Source organism: Oncorhynchus nerka, linkage group LG13 (genome assembly GCF_034236695.1).
Source record: "Oncorhynchus nerka isolate Pitt River linkage group LG13, Oner_Uvic_2.0, whole genome shotgun sequence".
Taxonomy (NCBI): domain Eukaryota; kingdom Metazoa; phylum Chordata; class Actinopteri; order Salmoniformes; family Salmonidae; genus Oncorhynchus; species Oncorhynchus nerka.
The window spans coordinates 76,456,182-76,476,765 of record NC_088408.1 but is presented as its reverse complement, the minus strand read 5'-3'; the positions used below and the strand labels follow the sequence as shown (position 1 = coordinate 76,476,765).

The window sequence follows — 20,584 nt, the reverse complement described above, 5'->3', positions numbered from 1 at the left end:
TCCCAAACATGCTCAACAAGTGACATGTCTGGTGAGTAAGCAGGCCATGGAAGAAATGGGACATTTTCAGCTTCCAGGAATTGTGTACAGATCCTTACGACATGGGGCTGTGCATTATCATGCTGAAATATGAGCGGATGGAGGCGGATGAATGGCACGACAATGGGCCTCAGGATCTTGTTACGTAGCTCTGTGCATTCAAATTGCCATCGATAAAATGCAATTGTTTTCGTTGTCCGTAGAGTATGCCTGGTCATACCATAACCCCACCGCCACCATGGGGAACTCTGTTAACAACGCTGACATCAGCAGGCCACTAGCCCACATGACACCATACATGTGTTCTACAGTTGAGGCCGGTTGGACATACTGCCAAATTCTCTAAAGCGACTTTGGTCCAGAAATGAACATTTAATTATCTGGCAACAGCTCTGGTGGACATTGTTGCAGTCAGCATGCCAATTGCATGCCCCCTCAACTTGAGATGTCGGTGGCATTGTGTTGTGTGACAACTGCACATTTTAGAATGGACTTTTATTGTTGCTGGGACAGGGTGCACCTGTGTAATGATCATCCTGTTTAATCAGCTTCTTGATATGCCACACATGTCAGGTGGATGGATTTTCTTGGCAAAGGTGAAATGCTCACCAACAAGGATGTAAACAATTTTGTGCAAAACATTTATGAGAAATAAGCTTTTTGTGCTTATGGAACATTTCTGAGCTCTTTTATTTCAGCTCATGAAACATAGGACCAACACTTTACATGTTGCATATATTTTTGTTCAGTGTACATATTCATTAAATAAACCAAAACAGATGAATTACAACATAAGATAATGAATTAATGATGATCTACTGTGAAAGGAAGTCAAGAAAGTAGAACTGCAGGACTATTTGATGAAGGAGTTGAAAGGATTCATCAAGGTGGTAGGTAGTTTTGTCCTAATTAGGCTACATAGCTAAGTCAGTTGTCTTGTTCATGTCACAACTCACAATACATGTTTGAATCTCCAGTGTCATTTGGAGTTTGCAGTGTCCTATTGTTTGTTTAATGTGCATTACTGTGGGGATTCATGACTCCATTCTTTAAGACATAAGTAGCACATTGCACATTGCTTTCCATTCTTAGCCTGGTCTTTCAGACTCACCCAAAGCCTGCGATCACGCGGCAGAGCAGGAACATGCCGTAGCCCTGAACGAAGGAGGACAGGAAGGCGAAGAAGCCGTTCACACACATGCAGATGAGCAGACATTGTCTGCGGCCCACCTTGTCTGACATGCCCCCCCAGAAAAATGCCCCCACCATCATCCCCAGGTACACAATACTGCCTGCAGAAAGAGAGAGAGGGGGGGGGAGACTTTAGATTTGAACCATGTCTATCTGCACAGCACAAAGCAATTATCAAAGCAGTTGTCTTTGGACCTTCAAACAAATCAACAAATAATACTCAGTGAATTTTGACTGTGTAGTTAAGAGCGGCTGCGGTAGCTCTTAAAAGCTCATCCTAATGAACTCATATGGTCTAATGGATCCTTCAGCAGAACACAAGTTCAAAAATATATATCCCCTGCTATTTAATATGCAACGTCATAATCACTTCTAGTCCCTCTCTACCTGACATCAGATCCCTGCCAGGAGACATTGGACACATCTCAAATGGCACCCTATTTTATAGTGCACTACTTTTGACCAGGGTCCATAAGGCTCTAGTCAAAAGTAGTGCAATATATAGGGAATAGGGTGCCATTTGGAACGTACAGATTAATGGCTCGCACACATTCATGGCTCGTCAGAGTGGGCTAGCTGCTAAAGTGAAGGGTGTAAAAGTGTCACAGTAAAGTATGGAGTCCCATTAAGGCCCATTAGTGTTGATGATCGTTCATCAATAAGAACGTTTAATCACCAAATCTGTTGAATGACTCAATCTGTGTTGAATAATACATTTCACTTCTCCTGAGGGGAGATGTTTAAGTGTTGTTTGGTAGAATAACAACTTAGTAAATCCAGCTCTTTCATGTTAACTTTTGACTGTTAAAGCTATATCTCATGCAGGAACAAGTTGATAAAGAACAACAAAGTATCTCTCTCGCCTTGATTCCACTTTTCTTCCAGTTTTGTGTTTAATTACTGCACATTCCAAGAGTACACTTCATAAATATTTACACTAAGAACTATACAATTCCTGTTACATGTAAGAATGCTAAGGAACTACATTAAGATTGACAGGGTGGGGGGGGTTGCTTCCCGTAAAACGCAACCCATTCCTATTCCCACTGTGATGTGATGAGTAAATACAGAATGGAATAGACCTGAACCCACTCGTGTAACATAAATCAATGGGATAAAGAGTGTGGACAGTAATACAGGGTGACTTTAAAAAAGAAGCCTCTGCTCCCTTTTAATGTCTGTAATGTAGAGAGGAATCAACGCCCCAGACAAAACAGCATGGGGTTCCCACACTGATGATCATGATATTGGTGTCTGACTGGAACACTATGATCCATTCTTCTGTATTATTAACACCAAAGTACTGTTACTGAACTCTGCTCTTCTCTAATCTTCACAAGAGAGTACTCTTCTCAAGCCTTCAAAGTACCCACCTTTAATTATATTGTCCTGGTATGGCCAAATCGTCAATTTTGTATGGATTTCTAGGATTACATTATTTAAAGGCTCAGTGCAGTCAAAAAACTGGATTTTTCGGCTTAATATTTCCACACTAAAACGTTAGAATAATACTGAGAAATTGTAAAAATTGCCAGAAATTTCAGCCTGTTTTGGTGGGATGGAGTTTTGGCCTGCCTGGTAAATTAGTTAATACACCAATAAGAGAGTTCCAAACCTCTCTGCCAATAACAGCTATTTTTCAGTTTCCCCTCCCCACTCAGACCACTCCCAGACAGTCCTAGCAAAATTCTTGCTTGAGAAATTGCTCTTTGCTAAGAAGCTATTTTTGTTTATTTTGTACAATTTTAACTGAAAACAATCAGAGTAAGGTACTTAATTGTTACAGAGAAATTATTTGATATTAAGGTTAAAAAAAACAGCATCATGGGACCTTTAAAGTGGAACTGAAAGCATTTTAACAAGCCAGCACTTAGATATGGCAATTTTAACATTTTCACAAATTCACACAATGTTTGGGAATTACAGTGCATTCGGAAAGTATTCAGACCCCTTTACTTTTTCCACATTTTGTTACCTTGCAGCCTTATTCGAAAAAAGTATTTATTTTAAATCATCATCAATCTACACACAATACCCCATAATGAGAAAGGAAAAAACGTTTTTTAGACATTTTTGCAAATGTAAAAAAAAAACTGAACTATCACCTTTACATAAGTATTCAGATCCTTTACTCAGTACTTTGTTGAAGCACCTGTGGGCTCTGGCTGAGCCACTCAAAGACATTCAGAGACTTGTCCCGAAGACACTCCTACGTTGTCTTGGCTGTGTGCTAAGGGTCGTTGTCCTGTTGGAAGGTGAACCATCACCCCAGTCTGATGTCCTGAGTGCTCTGGAGCAGGTTTGCATCAAGGATCTCGCTGCACTTTGTTCCTTTCATCTTTCCCTCGATCTTGACTATAGTCTCCAGTCCCTGCCGCTGGACAACATCCCCACAGCATGATGCTGCCACCAGCATGCTTCACTGTAAGGATGGTGCCAGGTTTCTTTCAGAAGTGACTCTTGGCATAAAGGGAGAAGAGTTCAATCTTGGTGGTTCTAAACTTCTTCCATTTAAGAATGATGGAGGCCACTGTGTTCTTGGGGACCTTCAATGCTGCAGAAATATTTTGGTACCCTTCCCCAGATCTGTGCCTTGACACAATCCTGTCTCAGAGCTCTACGGACAATTTTTTTGACCTCATGGCTTGGTTTTTGCTCTGACATGCACTGTCAACTGTACCTTATATAGACAGGTGTGTGCCTTTCCAAATCATGTCCAATCAATTGAATTTACCACAGGTGGACTTCAATCAAGTTGTAAAAACAGCTCAACGATGATCAATGGAAACAGGATGCACCTGAGCTCAATTTCGAGTCTCATAGCAAAGGGTCTGAATACTTATTTTATTATATATTAAATATATATTTTATATATATTTCAATTTTGTTTTCGAAAAACCTGTTTTCGCTTTGTCATTATGGGTTATTGTGTGATGAGGATATTTTTATTTTATTTAGTCAATTTTAGAATAAGGCTGTAACATAACAAAATGTGGAAAAGTGAAGGGGTCTGAATACTTTCCGAATCCACTGTACATAAGGTATTTGTGAAAACTCTATATCAACATAGATTGGGAAAGTGGCCATGTGTTTGGACAATTAATAGACACTGCAGTAAATAAAACCTAATAAAAACATCCACGCAGACCGGTGAGCCATAGCCAATCAGAGCTACAGTAGGCCTATAAGCAAATAAGCCATTTACCACATGGGCCTGCCATCATTCCCTTTGAACTGGACTGTGTGTTTACAGGCAGCAGCAACAGACTTTAGATAATTAGAACTCATTGGTCAAAAGCCACAAAATACACCTGAATGGATTTCTGAAAATATGTAAATATAACAGTCCTCTTACATTTGGGAACTTCACAGTTCTATTGATCAAACAATCTTGAAAGGTAGGCTTTCTCTAACCTCAGTTATGCACATCAGCAACAAAAACATAGACAACTAATGCTAGCCAGAGAGAGATGAGCTAAAATTTAATGAGGGAACATTAGATAAACCCACTCAAACGTTTTCAGCTAGTTGGAGTTTAAAATTGCACTGATAAACGATGGGGAATAGTAAGTAGCCTGCTCATCCTTCTGCAGCTTGCCTGCCAATGCTTATCCCAACCCACATTTTGACAACTGAATGGGAATTTCCCTGCTTGCCCGCCCATTTGATATATGCCAAAACAAATTTGATTGACAACTAAGGGTGCGGTTGTGAATTGCCTCCATAGTGCGCTCTGTCGTTCCTAAATTCAGAGCGTTATCAGATTGTCCATTAGTAAATTCAGAGCTACTTCCAGACATAAAATGAGAGAACACCTCCCTCTGGCCATTTGACTTGCCCTAGCAGAGCTGGTTAGGCTGTTTACATGGTATCTAGAGCATTTGTGACTAACTGTGCTGCTGATAACAATTTAATCACTTTTTTTGCCAACATTTACTCACACCGGTCATATTCAACAAGTGTTAAACATTCATACATTTCTCAGGTATTTTGGTGGCCTCTGGCACGCTAAGATGAGAAATCGGAGTAGATAGCCAGAGTGAATTTATAAACACAACATGGATAAGTCTTTCAAGTTCAGCATAACTAGCTAGCTAGCAAAGCGATTCACATTTATTGCTAGCTAACCAAATGACACCTGCATCTCTAGCTGCAGCAGCCAGCTAGCTAATGTTAGGCTCCGTGTTTTTATCTTGCTAAATAAATAGTTACATAAATAGATACGCTATCCTATTAGCCACATTATGACTAACTTGTGATCATTGCCCTTGCTAGTTTGATTGCATTGACATTCCCAGCCTTAGTTACATTTGTCAGTTTTCGTCGAAAATATTGTGTCATTGAAACTTTACTGAACAAAAATATAAACAGAACATGTTAAGTGTCATTCCCATGTTTCATGAGCTAAAATAAAAGATCTCAGAAGAAAAAGCTTATTTCTCTCAAATTTGGTGCACATATTTGTTTACATCCCTGTTAGTGTGCATTTTAGCCTTGTCAAGAAAATCCATCCACCTGGCAGGTTGTGACATATCAAGAAGCTGATTAAACAGCATGATCATTACACAGGTACAACTTGTGCTGGGGACAATAAAAGGCCACTCTAAAATGTGCAGTTTTGTCACAAACACAATGCCACCGATGTCTCAAGTTTTGAGGGAGTGTGCAATTGTCATGATGCCTGCAGGAATGTCCACCAGAGCTGTTGCCAGAGAATTCAATATGTATTTCTCTACCGTAAGCCACCTCCAATGTAATTTTAGAGAATTTGGCAGTACTTCCAACCGACCTCACAACCGCAGACCGCATGAAACCACCGGCCTCACAACCACAGACCAAGTGTAACAATGCAGGCCAGGACCTCCATATCTGGCTTCTTCAGAGGGGATGGGGGGGTGCAGAGAACTATTGTTATAAAGCCCTTTTGTGGGGGAAAACTCATTCTGATTGGCTGGGCCTGGCACCCCAGTGGGTGGGCCTATGACTTCCCAGGCCGACCCATGGCTGTACCACTGCCCAGCCATGTGAAATCCATGGATTAGGGCCTAATTTTTTATTTTATTTCAATTAATTTTTCACCTTTATTTAACCAGGTAGGCTAGTTGAGAATAAGTTCTCATTTACAACTGCGACCTGGCCAAGATAAAGCATAGCAGTGTGAATTAATTTATTTCAATTGACTGAAAAACAAAATCTTTGAAATTGTTGCATGTTGAGTTTATATTTTTGTTATAAAAGAGTGCGTCCTGAATGGGTGGAGGCAGCAAACAATGTTCCAGGCAGCGCGTGATTTACAACCTGATAGCAATATTTTTATACATCCAAGAAATGTATTAGCGAGTTATATTAATCGTGTATTGAACTGCATCCATATATTCTGCCAACAATACTTTCTGTATGTAATGGAATTATGAGTCAAACTGAACCTATTTTTAAAACCTCTTATGAAGTTGGTTTTGTTGCATATACTGGGAATTGAATATTTTGTTGACTAATATTATGATTGTCTGTTTGTTTCATATCTGCATAGTAGTTCAAATCCTGTCAGTTCCACTTTAATGCATTGACGTCCTGGTCAAGAGACTAGTGTAAATATGCTTTTCCTGAGGGCCTCCCTAGTGGTGCAGTGGACTAAGGCACTGCATCGCAGTGCTTGAGGCGTCGCTACAGACCCAGGTTTGTTCCCGGGCTGTGTCACAGCCGGCCGAGACCGGGAGACCCGAGGCGGTGCACAATTGACCCAGTGTGGTCCGGGTTTGTGGAGGGTTTGGCCTGCCGGGATTTCCATGTCCCATCGAGCTCAAGCGACTCCTTGTGGTGGGCCGGGCGCCTGCAAGCTGACCTCGGTCGCCAGCTGGACGGTGTTTCTTCTGACACATTGGTGCGGCTGGCTTCCGGGTTAAATGAGCAGTGTGTCCAGAAGCAGTGCGCATGGCTCTAGACCTTCGCCTTTCTCGAGTCCGTAGGGGAGTTGCAGCGATGGGACAAGACTGTATTCTCCAAGTACATTTGTAATTGGATATCACAAAAAGGGGTAAAAGTACAACAACAACAAATATACAGTATAAATGCTTTTCCCTCAAACACGATTCCTCCGAAAGGATTCAGAGGATTCAGACACCGTCCAAATACATCAGTTCAAGAAACAAACATAAACCTACATACAGTATAAACAGATAAATCGACGAGTAAACATAAAATGGAGTCGAAAGGATAACTCCCTCATGACTACAGAGCTGTCATTTTAATTCTAAATGTCACTCACTATGACGATAAACAACAGATTGAAGATAGATTTGTCCATATTCCGCTTACACATGGTGTGATATAATTTAGCTTGTAGCCATGATGTCTGGTCGAATCATTTAAATTCAGAGTATAGCAAGATACACCTCATTTGTTCTATGACTTGTTTCAGGTCTCATCTCCCCAGTAGGCTGTTGTGGATAGATGGGGGTCTGATTTAACTCTCTTATTCCAGGGGTCAAACTGGGGTCATTCACACTTAGCCGTAGTCAGGATCACATTTATTCTCCAAGTACATTTGCACATACTCATAATTTTACTTGGTGATATTTTTTTTTTTTTTTTTTTACCTTTATTTAACCAGGTAGTCCAGTTGAGAACAAGTTCTCATTTACAACTGCAACCTGGCCAAGATAAAGCAAAGCAGTGCGACAAAAACAACAACACAGAGTTACACATAAACAAACGTACAGTCAATAACACAATAGAAAAATCTATGTACAGTGTGTGCAAATGTATAAGATTAGGGAGGTAAGGCAATAATAGGCCATAGAGGCAAAATAATTACAATTTAGCATTAACAATGGAGTGATACCTGTGCAGATGATGATGTGCAAGTAGAGATACTGGGGTGCAAAAGAGCAAGAAGATAAATAACAATATGGGGATGAGGTAGATGGGTGTGCTATTTACAGATTGTCTGTGCACAGGTACAGTGATTGGTAAGCTGCTCTGATAGCTGATGCTTAAAGTTAGAGAGTCTCCAGCTAAAGGGATTTTTGCAATTCGTTCCAGTCATTGGCAGCAGAGAACTGGAAGGAAAGGTGGCCAAAGCAGGAGTTGGCTTTGGAGATGACCAGTGAAATATACCTGCTGGAGCGCGTGCTACGGGTGTTGCTATGGTGACCAGTGAGCTGAGATAAGCCGGGGCTTTACCTAGCAAAGACTTATGGATGACCTGGAGCCAGTGGGTTTGGCGATGAATATGTAGAGAGGGCCAGGCAACGAGAGCATGCAGGTTGCAGTGGTGGGTAGTATATGGGTCTTTGGTGACAAAATGGATGGCACTGTGATAGACTACATCCAATTTGCTGAGTAGAGTGTTGGAGGCTATTTTGTAAATGACATAGCCAAAGTCAAGGATCGGTAGGATAGTCAGTTTTACGAGGGTATGTTTGACAGCATGAGTGGAGGCTTTGTTGCGAAATAGGAAGCCAGTTCTATATTTCATTTTGGATTGGAGATGCTTAATGTTAGTCTGGAATGAGAGTTACAGTCTAACCAGACACCTAGGTATTTTTAGTTGTCCACATATTCTAAGTCAGTACCGTCCAGAGTAGTGATGCTAGTCGGGCTGGCGGATGCGGGCAGCAATCGGTTGAAGAGCATGCATTTAGTTTTAACAGTTTTAACAGCATTTAAAAGCACGGAAGGAGAATTGTATGGCATTGAAGATCGTTTGGAGGTTTGTTAACACAGTGTCCAAAGAAGGGACAGATGTATACAGAATAGTGTTGTCTGTGTAGAGGTGGATCAGATAATCACCAGCAGCAAGAGCGACATCATTGATTTATACAGAGAAAAGAGTCGGCCCGAGAATTGAACCCTGTGGCACCCCCATAAAGACTGCCAGAGGTCCGGACAACAGGCCCTCTGATTTGACACACTGAACTCTATCTGAGAAGTAGTTGGTGAACCAGGCGAGGCAGTCATTTGAGATACCAAGGCTATTGAGTCTGCCGATCAGAATGCAGTGATTGACAGAGTCAAAAGCCTTGGCCAGGTCGATGAAGACGGCTGCACAGTACTGTCTTGTATCGATGATGGTTATGATATTGTTTAGGACCTTGAGCGTGGCTGAGGTGCACCCATGATCAGCTCGGAAACCAGAGTGTCGCCCCTTTGGAGAGGGGCATGACCGCGGCAGTTTTCCAATCTTTGGGGAATCTCAGACGATACGAAAGAGAGGTTGAACAGGCTAGTAATAGGGGTTGCAACAATTTCGGGTTGATAATTTTAGAAAGAGAAGGTCCAGATTGTCTAGCCCAGCTGATTTGTAGGGATCCAGATTTTGCAGTTCTTTCAGAACATCAGCTGTCTGGATTTGGGTAAAGGAGAAGCGGGGGTGGGCTTGGGCAAGTCGCTGCAGGGGGTGCAGAGCTGTTTGCCGGGGTAGGGGTAGGGGTAGCCAGGTGGAAACCATGGCCAGCCATAGAAAAATGCTTATTGAAATGATCGATTATCGTAGATTTATCGGTGACAGTGTTTCCTAGCCTCAGTGCAGTGGGCAGCTGGGAGGAGGTGCTCTTATTCTCCATAGACTGTTTGAAAAAAGCTAGCCTTAACTTTCCTAACTGACTGTGTATATTAGTTCCTGACATCCCTGAAAAGGTGCATATCGCAGGGGCTATTCGATGCAAATGAAGAACACAACAGGATGTTTTTGTGCTGGTCAAGGGCAGTCAAGTCTGGGGTGAACCAAGGGCTATATCTGTTCTTAATTCTACATTTTTTGAATGGGGCATGCTTATTTAAGATGGTGTGGAAAGCACTTTAAAAGAGAAACCAGGCATCCTCTATTGACGGGATGAGGTCAATATCCTACCAGGATACCCGGGCCAGGTCGATTAGAAAAGCCTGCTCACTGAAGTGTTTTAGGGAGCATTTGACAATGATAAGGGGTGGTCGTTTGACCGCGGACCCATTACGGATACAGGCAATGAGACAGTGATATCTGAGATCCTGGTTGAAGACAGAGGGTCTTAAGAGGGTGCCCATGGTTATGGATTTAGGGTTGTACCTGGTAGGTTCCTTGATAATTTGTGTGAGATTGAGGGGATCTAGCTTAGATTGTAGGATGGCCGGGGTGTTAAGCATATCCCAGTTTAGGTCACCTAACAGTATGAACTCTGAAGATAGATGGGGGGCAATTCACATATGGTGTCCAGGGCACAGCTGGGGGCTGAGGGGGGTCTATAACAAGTGGCAACAGTGAGAGACTTGTTTCTGGAAAGGTGGATTTTTTTAAATAGAAGCTCGAATTGTTTGGGCACAGACCTGGATAGTTTGACAGAACTCTATAGGCTATCTCTGCAGTAGATTGCAACTCCGCCCCCTTTGGCAGTTCTATCTTGCCGGAAAATGTTGTAGTTGGGGTTGGAAATTTCAGGATTTTTGGTGACCTTCCTAAGCCAGGATTCAGACACTGCTAGGACATCAGGGAAGGAGGAGTGTGCTAAAGCAGTGAATAAACAAACTTCGGGAGGAGGCTTCTGATAACTTGCATGAAACCAAGGCTTTTTTTGGTTACAGAAGTCAACAAATGAGATAGCCTGGGGAATGGGAGTGATGCTGGGGGCTACAGGGCCTGGGTTGACCTCTACATCACCAGAGGAACAGAAGAGGAGTAGGATAAGGGTACGGGTAAAGGCTATAAGAACTGGTCGTCTAGTGCGTTCGGAACAGAGAGTAAAAGGAGCATATTTCTGCACGTGGAAGAATAGATTCAAGGCATAATGTTCAGACAAGGGGATGGTAGGATGTGAGTACAGTGGAGATAAATCTAGGCATTGAGTGACAATGAGAGAGGTTTTGTCTCTAGAGGCACCAGTCAAGCCAGGTGAGGTCACCGCATGTGTGGGGGGTGGGACAAAAGGGCTATCTAAGGCATATTGGGCAGGGCTGGGGGCTCTACAGTGAAAGAAGACAATAATCACTAACCAAAACAGCAATAGACAAGGCATATTGACATTACGGAGAGGCATGCGTAGCCGAGTGATCATAGGGTCCAATGAGTAGCAATAGGTGAGTCAGGGAGCCGATTCAGTAGTCGCCATTACGCTAGGCAAGCTGGAGACACGGCGATTCAGACAGCTAGCGGGCCGATGATAGCAGATGGGCCTTCAGCGTCGTCGCAACGGAAGAGCCTGTTGAAACCACCTCAGACTATTATGTCGGCAGACCAGTCGTCATGGATTGGCATGGCTCCGTGTCGCCAGTAAAGGGTCCAATCCAATTGGCAAAAGAGGTATTGTAGCCCAATAATTAGCTGGTGGACCTCTTCGACTTGCCAGGAGATGGGCCTAGCTTGAGGCTAGCTCAAGGCTAACTGGTGCTTGCTTTGGGACAGAGACGTTAGCCATGAGTAGTCACTCGGATTGCAACTAGCTAGCTGCGATGATCTGGTGTAAAGGTTCAGAGCTTGTGGTAGGAATCCGGAGATGTGGTAGAGAAAAAGCAGTCCGATATGCTCTGGGTTGATATCGCGCTGTGTAGACTGGCAGGTATTGACCGAGGCTGGCTGGTGTCTGAGTTAACGGTGAAGACCGCTAGCAGTGGCTAATTGACTACTAGCTAGTAGCTAGTTAGCTGGCTAGCTTCTGATGGGGGTTCCGGTTCTAAAGTATAAAAATAGCAGATCCGTACCACATTGGGTGAGGCTGGTTGCAGGATAGTATATTCAAGCCATAGATGGAAAGTGAGATTACAATACATACAAAATATACACAAAAAGAAAACTATATTTACACGGGACAGGACGGGACAAGATAAAACACACTGCTACGCCATCTTGGAATAAAGATGGGGACATCATCTGAGGTAATTTCTAATCATCAAGCCATTCGGCCATCTTGAAGCCAACCACAGAATCAATGTATAAGGCATTAGGAAGATACTCCTTGACCTCATCTTGACAAACGGGATGACAAAGTAATAGTGATATTGCAAATACAGCCCATACAAGTGTTACATTTCTATTGAACATGGACTAACAAACAGACATCTGTGTTAGACACAACACATCTATGCACTAGGCTCCAAATGGGTGAGAGCAGTCTAGAATGCAGAGATCGAACCCCTTGGGTTTGTGCCGTGGAGGAGATCTTCGTGGACTATACTCGGCCTTGTCTGGTAAATTGGTGGTAAATTGGTGGTTGAAGATATCCCTCTAGTGGTGTGGGGGCTGTGCTTTGGCAAAGTGGATGGGGTTATATCCTGCCTGTTTGGCCCTGTCCGGGAGTATCGTCTGACGGGGCCACAGTGTCTCCTGACCCCTCCTGTCTCAGCCACCAGTATTTATGCTGCAATAGCTTATGTGTCGGGGGGCTGGAGTCAGTCTGTTATATCTGGAGTATTTCTCCTGTCTTATCCAGTGTCCTGGGTGAATTTAAGCATGCTCTCTCTAATTCTCTCTCTTTTTCTCTTCCTTTCTTTCTTTCTTTCTTTCGGAGGACCTGAGCCATAGGACCATGCCTCAGGACTCCCTGGCCTGATGACTCCTTGCTGTCCCCAGTCCACTTGGTCGTGCTTCTGCTCCAGTTTTAACTGTTCTGCCTGCGGCTGTAACGGATGTGAAACGGCTAGCTTAGTTAGCGGTGCGCACTAAATAGTGTTTCAATCGGTGACGTCACTTGCTCTGAGACCTTGAAGTAGTAGTTCCCCTTTCTCTGCAAGGGCCGTAGCTTTTGTGGAGCGATGGGTAACAATGCTTCGTGGGTGACTGTTGTTGATGTGTGCAGAGGGTCCCTGGTTCGCACCCAGGTATGGGCGAGGGGACGGTCTAAAGTTATACTGTTACACGACTATGGAACCCTGACCTGTTCACCGGACGTGCTACCTGGCCCAGACCTGCTGTTTTCAACTCTCTAGAGACAGCAGGAGCGGTAGAGATACTCTCAATGATCGGCTATGAAACGCCAATTGACATTTACTCCTGAGGTGCTGACCTGTTGCACCCTCTACAACCACTGTGATTATTATCATTTGACCCTGCTGGTCATCTATGAACATTTGAACATCTTGGCCATGTTCTGTTATAATCTCCACCCGGCACAAACAGAAGAGGACTGGCCACGCCTCATAGCCTAGTTCCTCTTTAGGTGTCTTCCTAGGTTCTGGCCTTTCTAGGGAGTTTTTCCTAGCCACCATGCTTATGCTTCTACACCTGCATTGCTTGCTGTTTGGGGTTTTAGTCTGGCTTTCTGACCAGCACTTTGTGACATGAGCAGGTGCAAGAAGGACTTTATAAATACATTTAATTGATTGATTGTTGTGGGACGCACACCTTATAAAACAGTAAGATAAATAAAACAGTTGACTCTTGATGATACTGTGTAATAGCCCCTAAAGGACATCCAATTACCTCATTCATGTGTTGATCGCCGTGTGTTTTACTGCACAGCATCTGAAGTTGTGATTATCTCAGCACTGGTTACAGGAACACGTGAATCATGAAGAAAATAAATCTACAGTATCACCAAGTTGAAATGGTATAACGTGGAAATGGTATAACGTGGAATAAAAATTGATTTTCTGGGGGATTTGAATACTTTTATTTACACAACATGCCTACCACTTTGAAGATACAAAATATGTTTTCTTGTTAAACAAACAAGAAACTGAGAACTTGAGTGAACTATTCACTCCCGCAAAGTCAATATTTTTTTTGTCACCTTTTGCAGCAATTACAGCTCTATGTCTCTATAAGCTTGGCACATCTAGCCACTGGGATTTTTGCCCATTCTTAAAGGCAAAACTGCTCCAGCTCCTTCAAGATGGATGGGTCCTGCTGGTGTTACAGCAATCTTTAAGTCATACCACAGATTCTCAATTGAATTTAGGTCTGGGCTTTGACTAGGCCATTCAAAGACATTTAAATGTTTCCCATTAAACCATTCAAGTGTTGCTTTAGCAGTATGCTTATGGTTATTGCCCTGCTGGAAGGTGAACCTCTGTCCCAGTCTCAAATTTCTGGAAGACTGAAACAGGTTTCCCTCAAGAATTTCCCTGTATTTAGCGCCATCCATCATTCCTTCAATTCTGACCAGTTTCCCAGTCCCTGACGATGAAAAACATCCCCACAGCATGATTGGATGGTGTTGGTGTTCTTGCTTTTAATATTAAGTTCTGCTTTTCTGATGTATCAAATACTTATGTCATGCAATAAAATGCTAATTAATTACTTAAAAATCATAAAATGTGATTTTCTGGATTTTTGATTTTAGATTCCATCTCTCACAGTTGAAGTGTAGCTATGATAAAAAATTACAGACCTCTACATGCTTTGTAAGTAGGAAAACCTGCAAAATCGGCAGTGTATCAAATACTTGTTCTCCCCACTGTATATATATACTGAGATCCTGTGACAGATCATGTGACACTTAGATTGCACACAGGTGGACTTAATTTAACTAATTATGTGATATCTGAAGGTAATTGGTTGTACCAGATCTTATTTATGGGATTCATAGCAAAGGGGGTGAATACATATGCACGCATCACTTCGAGGTTTTTTATTTTTTCATTACCCTTGACCATTTTGGACTATTTTGTGTATGTCCATTACATGAAATCCAAATATAGATCCATTTAAATTGCAGGTTGTAATGCAACATAATAGGAAAAACGTGAAGGGGGATGAATACTTTTGCATATGCTATACAGCCACACATAAAAGCTGTATGTCACATTCCTGTTTTCTTTATATTTTGGTTAGGTCAGGGTGTGACTAGGGTGGGTACGCTAGTTTTTGTATTGTCTAGGGTTTTTTGTATGTCTAGAGTTTTTGTAGGTCTAGGTGATTTGTATATCTATGATGGCCTGATATGGTTCCCAATCAGAGGCAGCTGTTTATCGTTGTCTCTGATTGGGTATCATACAGTATTTAGGTAGCTATTTCCCTTTGGTGTTTGTGGGTTCTTGTCTATGTGTAGTTGCTTGTCAGCACTCATTTGTATAGCGTTAGTTCAGTGTTCATTCTTAATATAATAAAGAATGTATGCATACCACGCTGCGCCTTGGTCTGATCCTTATAACGAACGTGACAATATATTTATATTTAACTGTGCGGAATCTATTCTACACACTATAGGTTCAATCCCCCTGACTGTCCTGAAGCTCTGTTTATGACCAGGCACATTGCTAGACACCAGTTTGCTCCTGGACCAACCCAAGCAATTGTTACGCTGCAGCAAACTGGGAGTAGTATTGACAGAGCATCGAAAAAGGACTAGTCACACATTAGAAAACGTTTTTTTTAAACTAGTGCATTTAAAATCATAAGATAAGAATCTTCATTGCATACATACAGTTGAAGTCGGAAGTTTACGTACACCTTAGCCAAATACGTTTAAACTCAGTTTTTCACAATTCCTGACATTTAATCCTAGGAGAAAATCCCTGTCTTAGGTCAGTTAGGATCACTACTTTATTTTCAAAATGTGAAATGTCAGAATAATAGTAGAGAGAATGATTTATGTTTAGCTTTTATTTATTTCATCACATTCCCATGGGTCAGAAGTTTACATACACTCAATTAGTATTTGGTAGCATTGCCTTTAAATTGTTTAACTTGGGTCAAACATTTTGGGTAGCCTTCCACAAGTTTCCTACAATAAGTTGTGTGAATTTTGGCCCCTTCATCCTGACAGAGCTGGTGTAGGCCTCCTTGCTCGCACACACTTTTTCAGTTCTGCCCACAAATGTTCTATATGATTGAGATCAGGGCTTTGTGATGGCCACTCCAATACCTTGACTTTGTTGTCCTTAAGCCATTTTGCCACAACTTTGGAAGTATGCTTGGGGTCACTGTCCATTTGGAAGACCCATTTGCGACAAAGTTTTATCTTCCTGATTGATGTCTTGAGATGTTGCTTCAATATATCCACATAATTTTCCTCCCTCATGAAGCCATCTATTTTGTGAAATGCACCAGTCCCTCCTGCAGCAAAGCACCCCCACAACATGATGCTGCCACCCCCGTGTTTCACGGTTGGGATGGTGTTCTTCGGCTTGCAAGCCTCCCCCTTTTTCCTCCAAATATAACAATGGTCATTATGGCCAAACAATTCTATTTTTGTTTCATCAGACAAAAAGTACGATCTTTGTCCCCATGTGCAGTTGCAAACCGTAGTCTGGCTTTTTTATGGTGGTTTTGGGGCAGTGGCTTCTTCCTTGCTGAGCGGACTTTCAGGTTATGTCGAGATAGGACTCATTTTACTGTGGATATAGATACTTTTGTACCTGTTTCCTCCAGCATCTTCACAAGGTCTTTTGCTGTTGTTCTGGGATTGATTTGCACTTTTCGCACCAAAGGCCGTTCATCTCTAGGAAACAGAATGCGTCTCCTTCCTGAGCGGTATGACGGCTGCGTGTTTATACTTGCGTACTATTATTTGTACAGATGAACGTGGTACCTTCAGGCATTTGGAAATTGCTCCCAAGGATGAACCAGACTTGTGGAGGTCTACAATTTGTTATTGAGGTCTTGGTGGATTTCTTTTGATTTTCCCATGATGTCAAGCAAAGAAGCATTGAGTTTGAAGGTAGGCTTTGGAATACATCCACAGGTACACCTCCAATTGACTAAAATGATGTCAATTAGCCAATCAGAAGCTTCTAAAGCCATGATATAATTTTCTGGAATTTTCCAAGCTGTTTAAAGGCACAGTCAACTTAGTGTATGTAAACTTCTGACCCACTGGAATTGTGATACTTTGAATTATTAGTGAAATAATCTATCTGTTAATAATTGTTGGAAAGATTACCTATGTCAAGCACTGAGTAGATGTCCTCACCGACTTGCCAAAACTATAGTTTGTTAAGAAGAGATTTGTGGTGTGGTTGAAAAACAAGTTTTAATGACTCAAACCTATGTGTATGTATACTTCCGACTTCAACTGTATGACACATTATTACTAAATATTATACAGTGCTGCTATACTAAATGACATACAGGAATAGATATGACAAAATAGACATTCACCCCTCAATTAAGACCAGCCTAGAGACAGACAGCCCTGTTTGTCAGAGTGGCTTAGTGCTCCCCATTATCTCAGCCACTCCCTGTCCTGTCATGGCTGATTCACTAGTTGGGACGAGAGAGAGAGGGGACATTGGAGAGAGGGGGGAAGTGTTGAGAGAGAGAGGGGGGAGGTGTTGAGAGAGAGAGAGAGAGAGAGCGAGAGAGAGAGAGAGAGAGATGGTGAGGCAGCTCATAGACTCGTAACTAAAATTAACTGGAATTCCCTCACTATCAAACTCAGCTGATGCATTGATTTAGCTTGGCTTCATTCAAACCTGCAGGCCAACAGACAGGCAGGTCTATTCACATGTTAGCCTCTGTCACAGGCTTTCCCCTCACCATCCATATAGAAGCAAAGTGAGGAAAGCTAAGGCTATTCACATGTGAACACAATTTAAATGTATAGGCTGTGGCCCAGAGGCCTGCTGGAGGGAGAAATAGATGACAGCATGTCTACACAGGTCACATCTAGAATGTCTAGTGGAAGGACAGGGTGAGAGAGAGTCTGTTTCTGTAGGGGAAGATAGTCTGTGAGAGAGGAGAGTAGTGATGATGAGGTGATCTGTGGCCAGGCAGGAGGTGATAGAAGAGAACAGGGTCTCTGAAACTACTGACTGTCTGGGTGATTGGGTTTCTTCAACAGGGTGCAACAAGGCTGAGTCTTTGACAGCAAAACACACACACTACTGCAATTATTTGGGACCAGTGTGGAAGTTTGAACTAAAATGGAGCATGCAGATATTAGGAGCAAACTAAGAGAATACGCAGTATTTGAAATGGGACTGGTGAACGGCATGGCAACGAAACTCTGTGGTACAGCGTCATCAAATAAACACCCTGAGTCAGAACTGCACCAAAGCACTAGCATAGATCCCAGATATGTCCAAACACATTTCCAAAACAGGGAAGTTCAGCAAACACTCAGACACACACCAACACACTCTCTAGAGGGAGAGGCGCTGGAGCTGAGCAGTGCGGCAGAACACACACACAAACACACAGTTAAGTATCATAATTCAGCAGCTCTCGAAAACTAGACAATGAAAGATGAGAGATGATGAAATAGAGTAAAGAGTAAAGGGGAGGCGATAAGGGCAAATAGAGAATGAGAGGGGAATACTGTAAGTAAATAGAAAAGGGTGGAGAAAATTAGGATGGAGTGAGAGGAGAATGGAGTGAAGAATAAGAGAGTGAGAGATAGAGAAAGAGATGAGGGGAGTTCAGAGAAAGAGAGTGTGAGAGGGGTTGAAGAAAGGGAGAGGAGAGAGGGAGGGAGAAAGAGAGGAAGACCCTAGTGACTGGTGTGGTGGTGGTGTTGTTTGTGCTGTCAGATCCTGAGGAGCCCCATGAGAGTGGTGAGAGCGCTCAGCTGCATCATGGCCTCTTTTACGATTTCACGCTTTGATGCTCTTCGCTCTTAGAGGGGCAAATTGTTTCAGTGCCACACAAAATGCTTGCTCTGTTTTATTCATACAGCATATAGAGGACAACAGCATGCCTGTCTGGAGCTAACTCTGTCGCTGTGAACAACGGTGGGGTGATTCCCTGTATCTTTCACTGTTTCATTCTCTCACTTTACCTCTTCTCTCATCTCTTTTCTCCTCTATTCTGATCTTTCATTTCCTCTCTGCTTTCTTTCTGTCTGTGCTTCTCTCTCCCCGCTCTTGTTTTTCTGCTTGTGTCCTCCTCTCCTCTTTCTCATCTTTCCTCTTTCCTTTCATCCCCTCCCATTCTTCCCCTCTCCTCTCCTCTCCTCTCCTCTCCTCTCCTCTCCTCTCCTCTCCTCTCCTCTCCTCTCCTCTCCTCTCTTGAGCTCATTTACACTGAGCAGCATGTAATCACATTTGTACTACATCATGTCAGGCTTGATGGGTTTCATGCCCCCTCTTTGCCGGAAGGAAACCACCACCCCCGCAGAAAGAAAGATTGGGGCTCTTTGACTGATTTTGGTTGGTAGCAAAGATTTCAATCAAATATTTATGAAAGTATACTTATCTTGGTCTAGGAGTGCAAGCAAAATGGGATATCTCATTCAGCTCAGTAATGCGTCTAAGCTTCCTTGCATTAAGGGTAATGAATAGATAGGCATGAAGTATTTTGATTCAATGAGCGCTCGATAAGACAGCACTATTACACTGATATTGGTGGTGGCTGCAGGTTCTCTGTGAGCCGCATACACTCTCTCTCACACACACACACACACACACACACACACGCTCTCCCTCACACACTCTCGCTGCGCTAGTAGTGTGTAGTGTAATCTCTGCAGTGGCACTGCGATCTCACTGCAGTTTAGCCATGCTCAGCTGCCCCTGGCCTGGACCATGCAGATACTCACAGCCTGCCAGCTAGCTACCATAGACAGAGAGACAGAGACAGGGAGAGAGATTAAAAAATATATTTGATTGTCACATACACCAGATAGGTGTAGTAAAATGTGTTGTTTTACTGGGTCAGCCATACTACTATGGTGCCCCTGAAGCAAATTAGGGTTAAGTGCCTTGCTCAAGCGCCATCAACAGATTTTAGGGAGGGGAGAAAGGTAGAAATGGGGAAGGAGGGAGTGAGATGCAAAGAGAGAATAGGAGAGACTAAGAAAAAAGTGAGTGAGAAAGTAAAGAGAGTTACAGAAAGAGAAAAGGAGGACAACTAAGGAGGTGGAAAGTGATAAGATGAAGTGTTAGAAGATAAGTCTCTCCTTTCTCTTGCTCTCCCTCTCTGCTCCCTTTCCTCCCACATCCCCCTTCCCTCTCTGTTCCCTTTCCTCCCACATCCCCCTTCCCTTTCCTCCCACATCCCCCTTCCCTCTCTGCTCCCTTTCCTTCCACATCCCCCTTCCCTCTCTGCTCCCTTTCCTCCCACATCACCCTTCCCTCTCCACTCCCTCTCCGCTCCCTTTCCTTCCACATCCCCCTTCCCTCTCTGCTCCCTTTCCTTGCACATTCCCCTTCCCTCTCTGCTCCCTTTCCTTCCACATCCCCCTTCCCTCTCTGCTTCCTTTTCTCCCACATCCCCCTTCCCTCTCCGCTCCCTTTCCTTCCACATCCCCCTTCCCTCTCCGCTCCCTTTCCTTCCACAATACCCTTCCCTCTCTGCTCACTTTCCTTCCACATCCCCCTTCCCTCTCTGCTCCTTTTCCGACCACATCCCCCTTCCCTCTTTGCTCCCTTTCCGACCACATCCCCCTTCCCTCTCCGCTCCCTTTCCTTCCACATCCCCCTTCCCTCTCTGCTCCCTTTCCTCCCACATCCTCCTTCCCTCTCTGCTCCCTTTCCTCAAACATCCCCTTCCCTCTTTGCTCCCTTT

The 20,584-nt window shown here is 43.2% G+C and overlaps 1 protein-coding gene across 1 annotated transcript in view; it reads right to left on the bottom strand.

The window, feature by feature from the left end:
• LOC115140170 (synaptic vesicle glycoprotein 2C-like) overlaps positions 1-20,584 on the bottom strand; it is a 76,330-nt gene that overhangs the window by 15,749 nt on the left and 39,997 nt on the right. Inside the window, exon 3 of the mRNA XM_029678344.2 lies at positions 1,151-1,331. Coding sequence (XP_029534204.2) covers positions 1,151-1,331 — 181 coding nt within the window. The remainder of the gene's footprint in view (positions 1-1,150; positions 1,332-20,584) is intronic.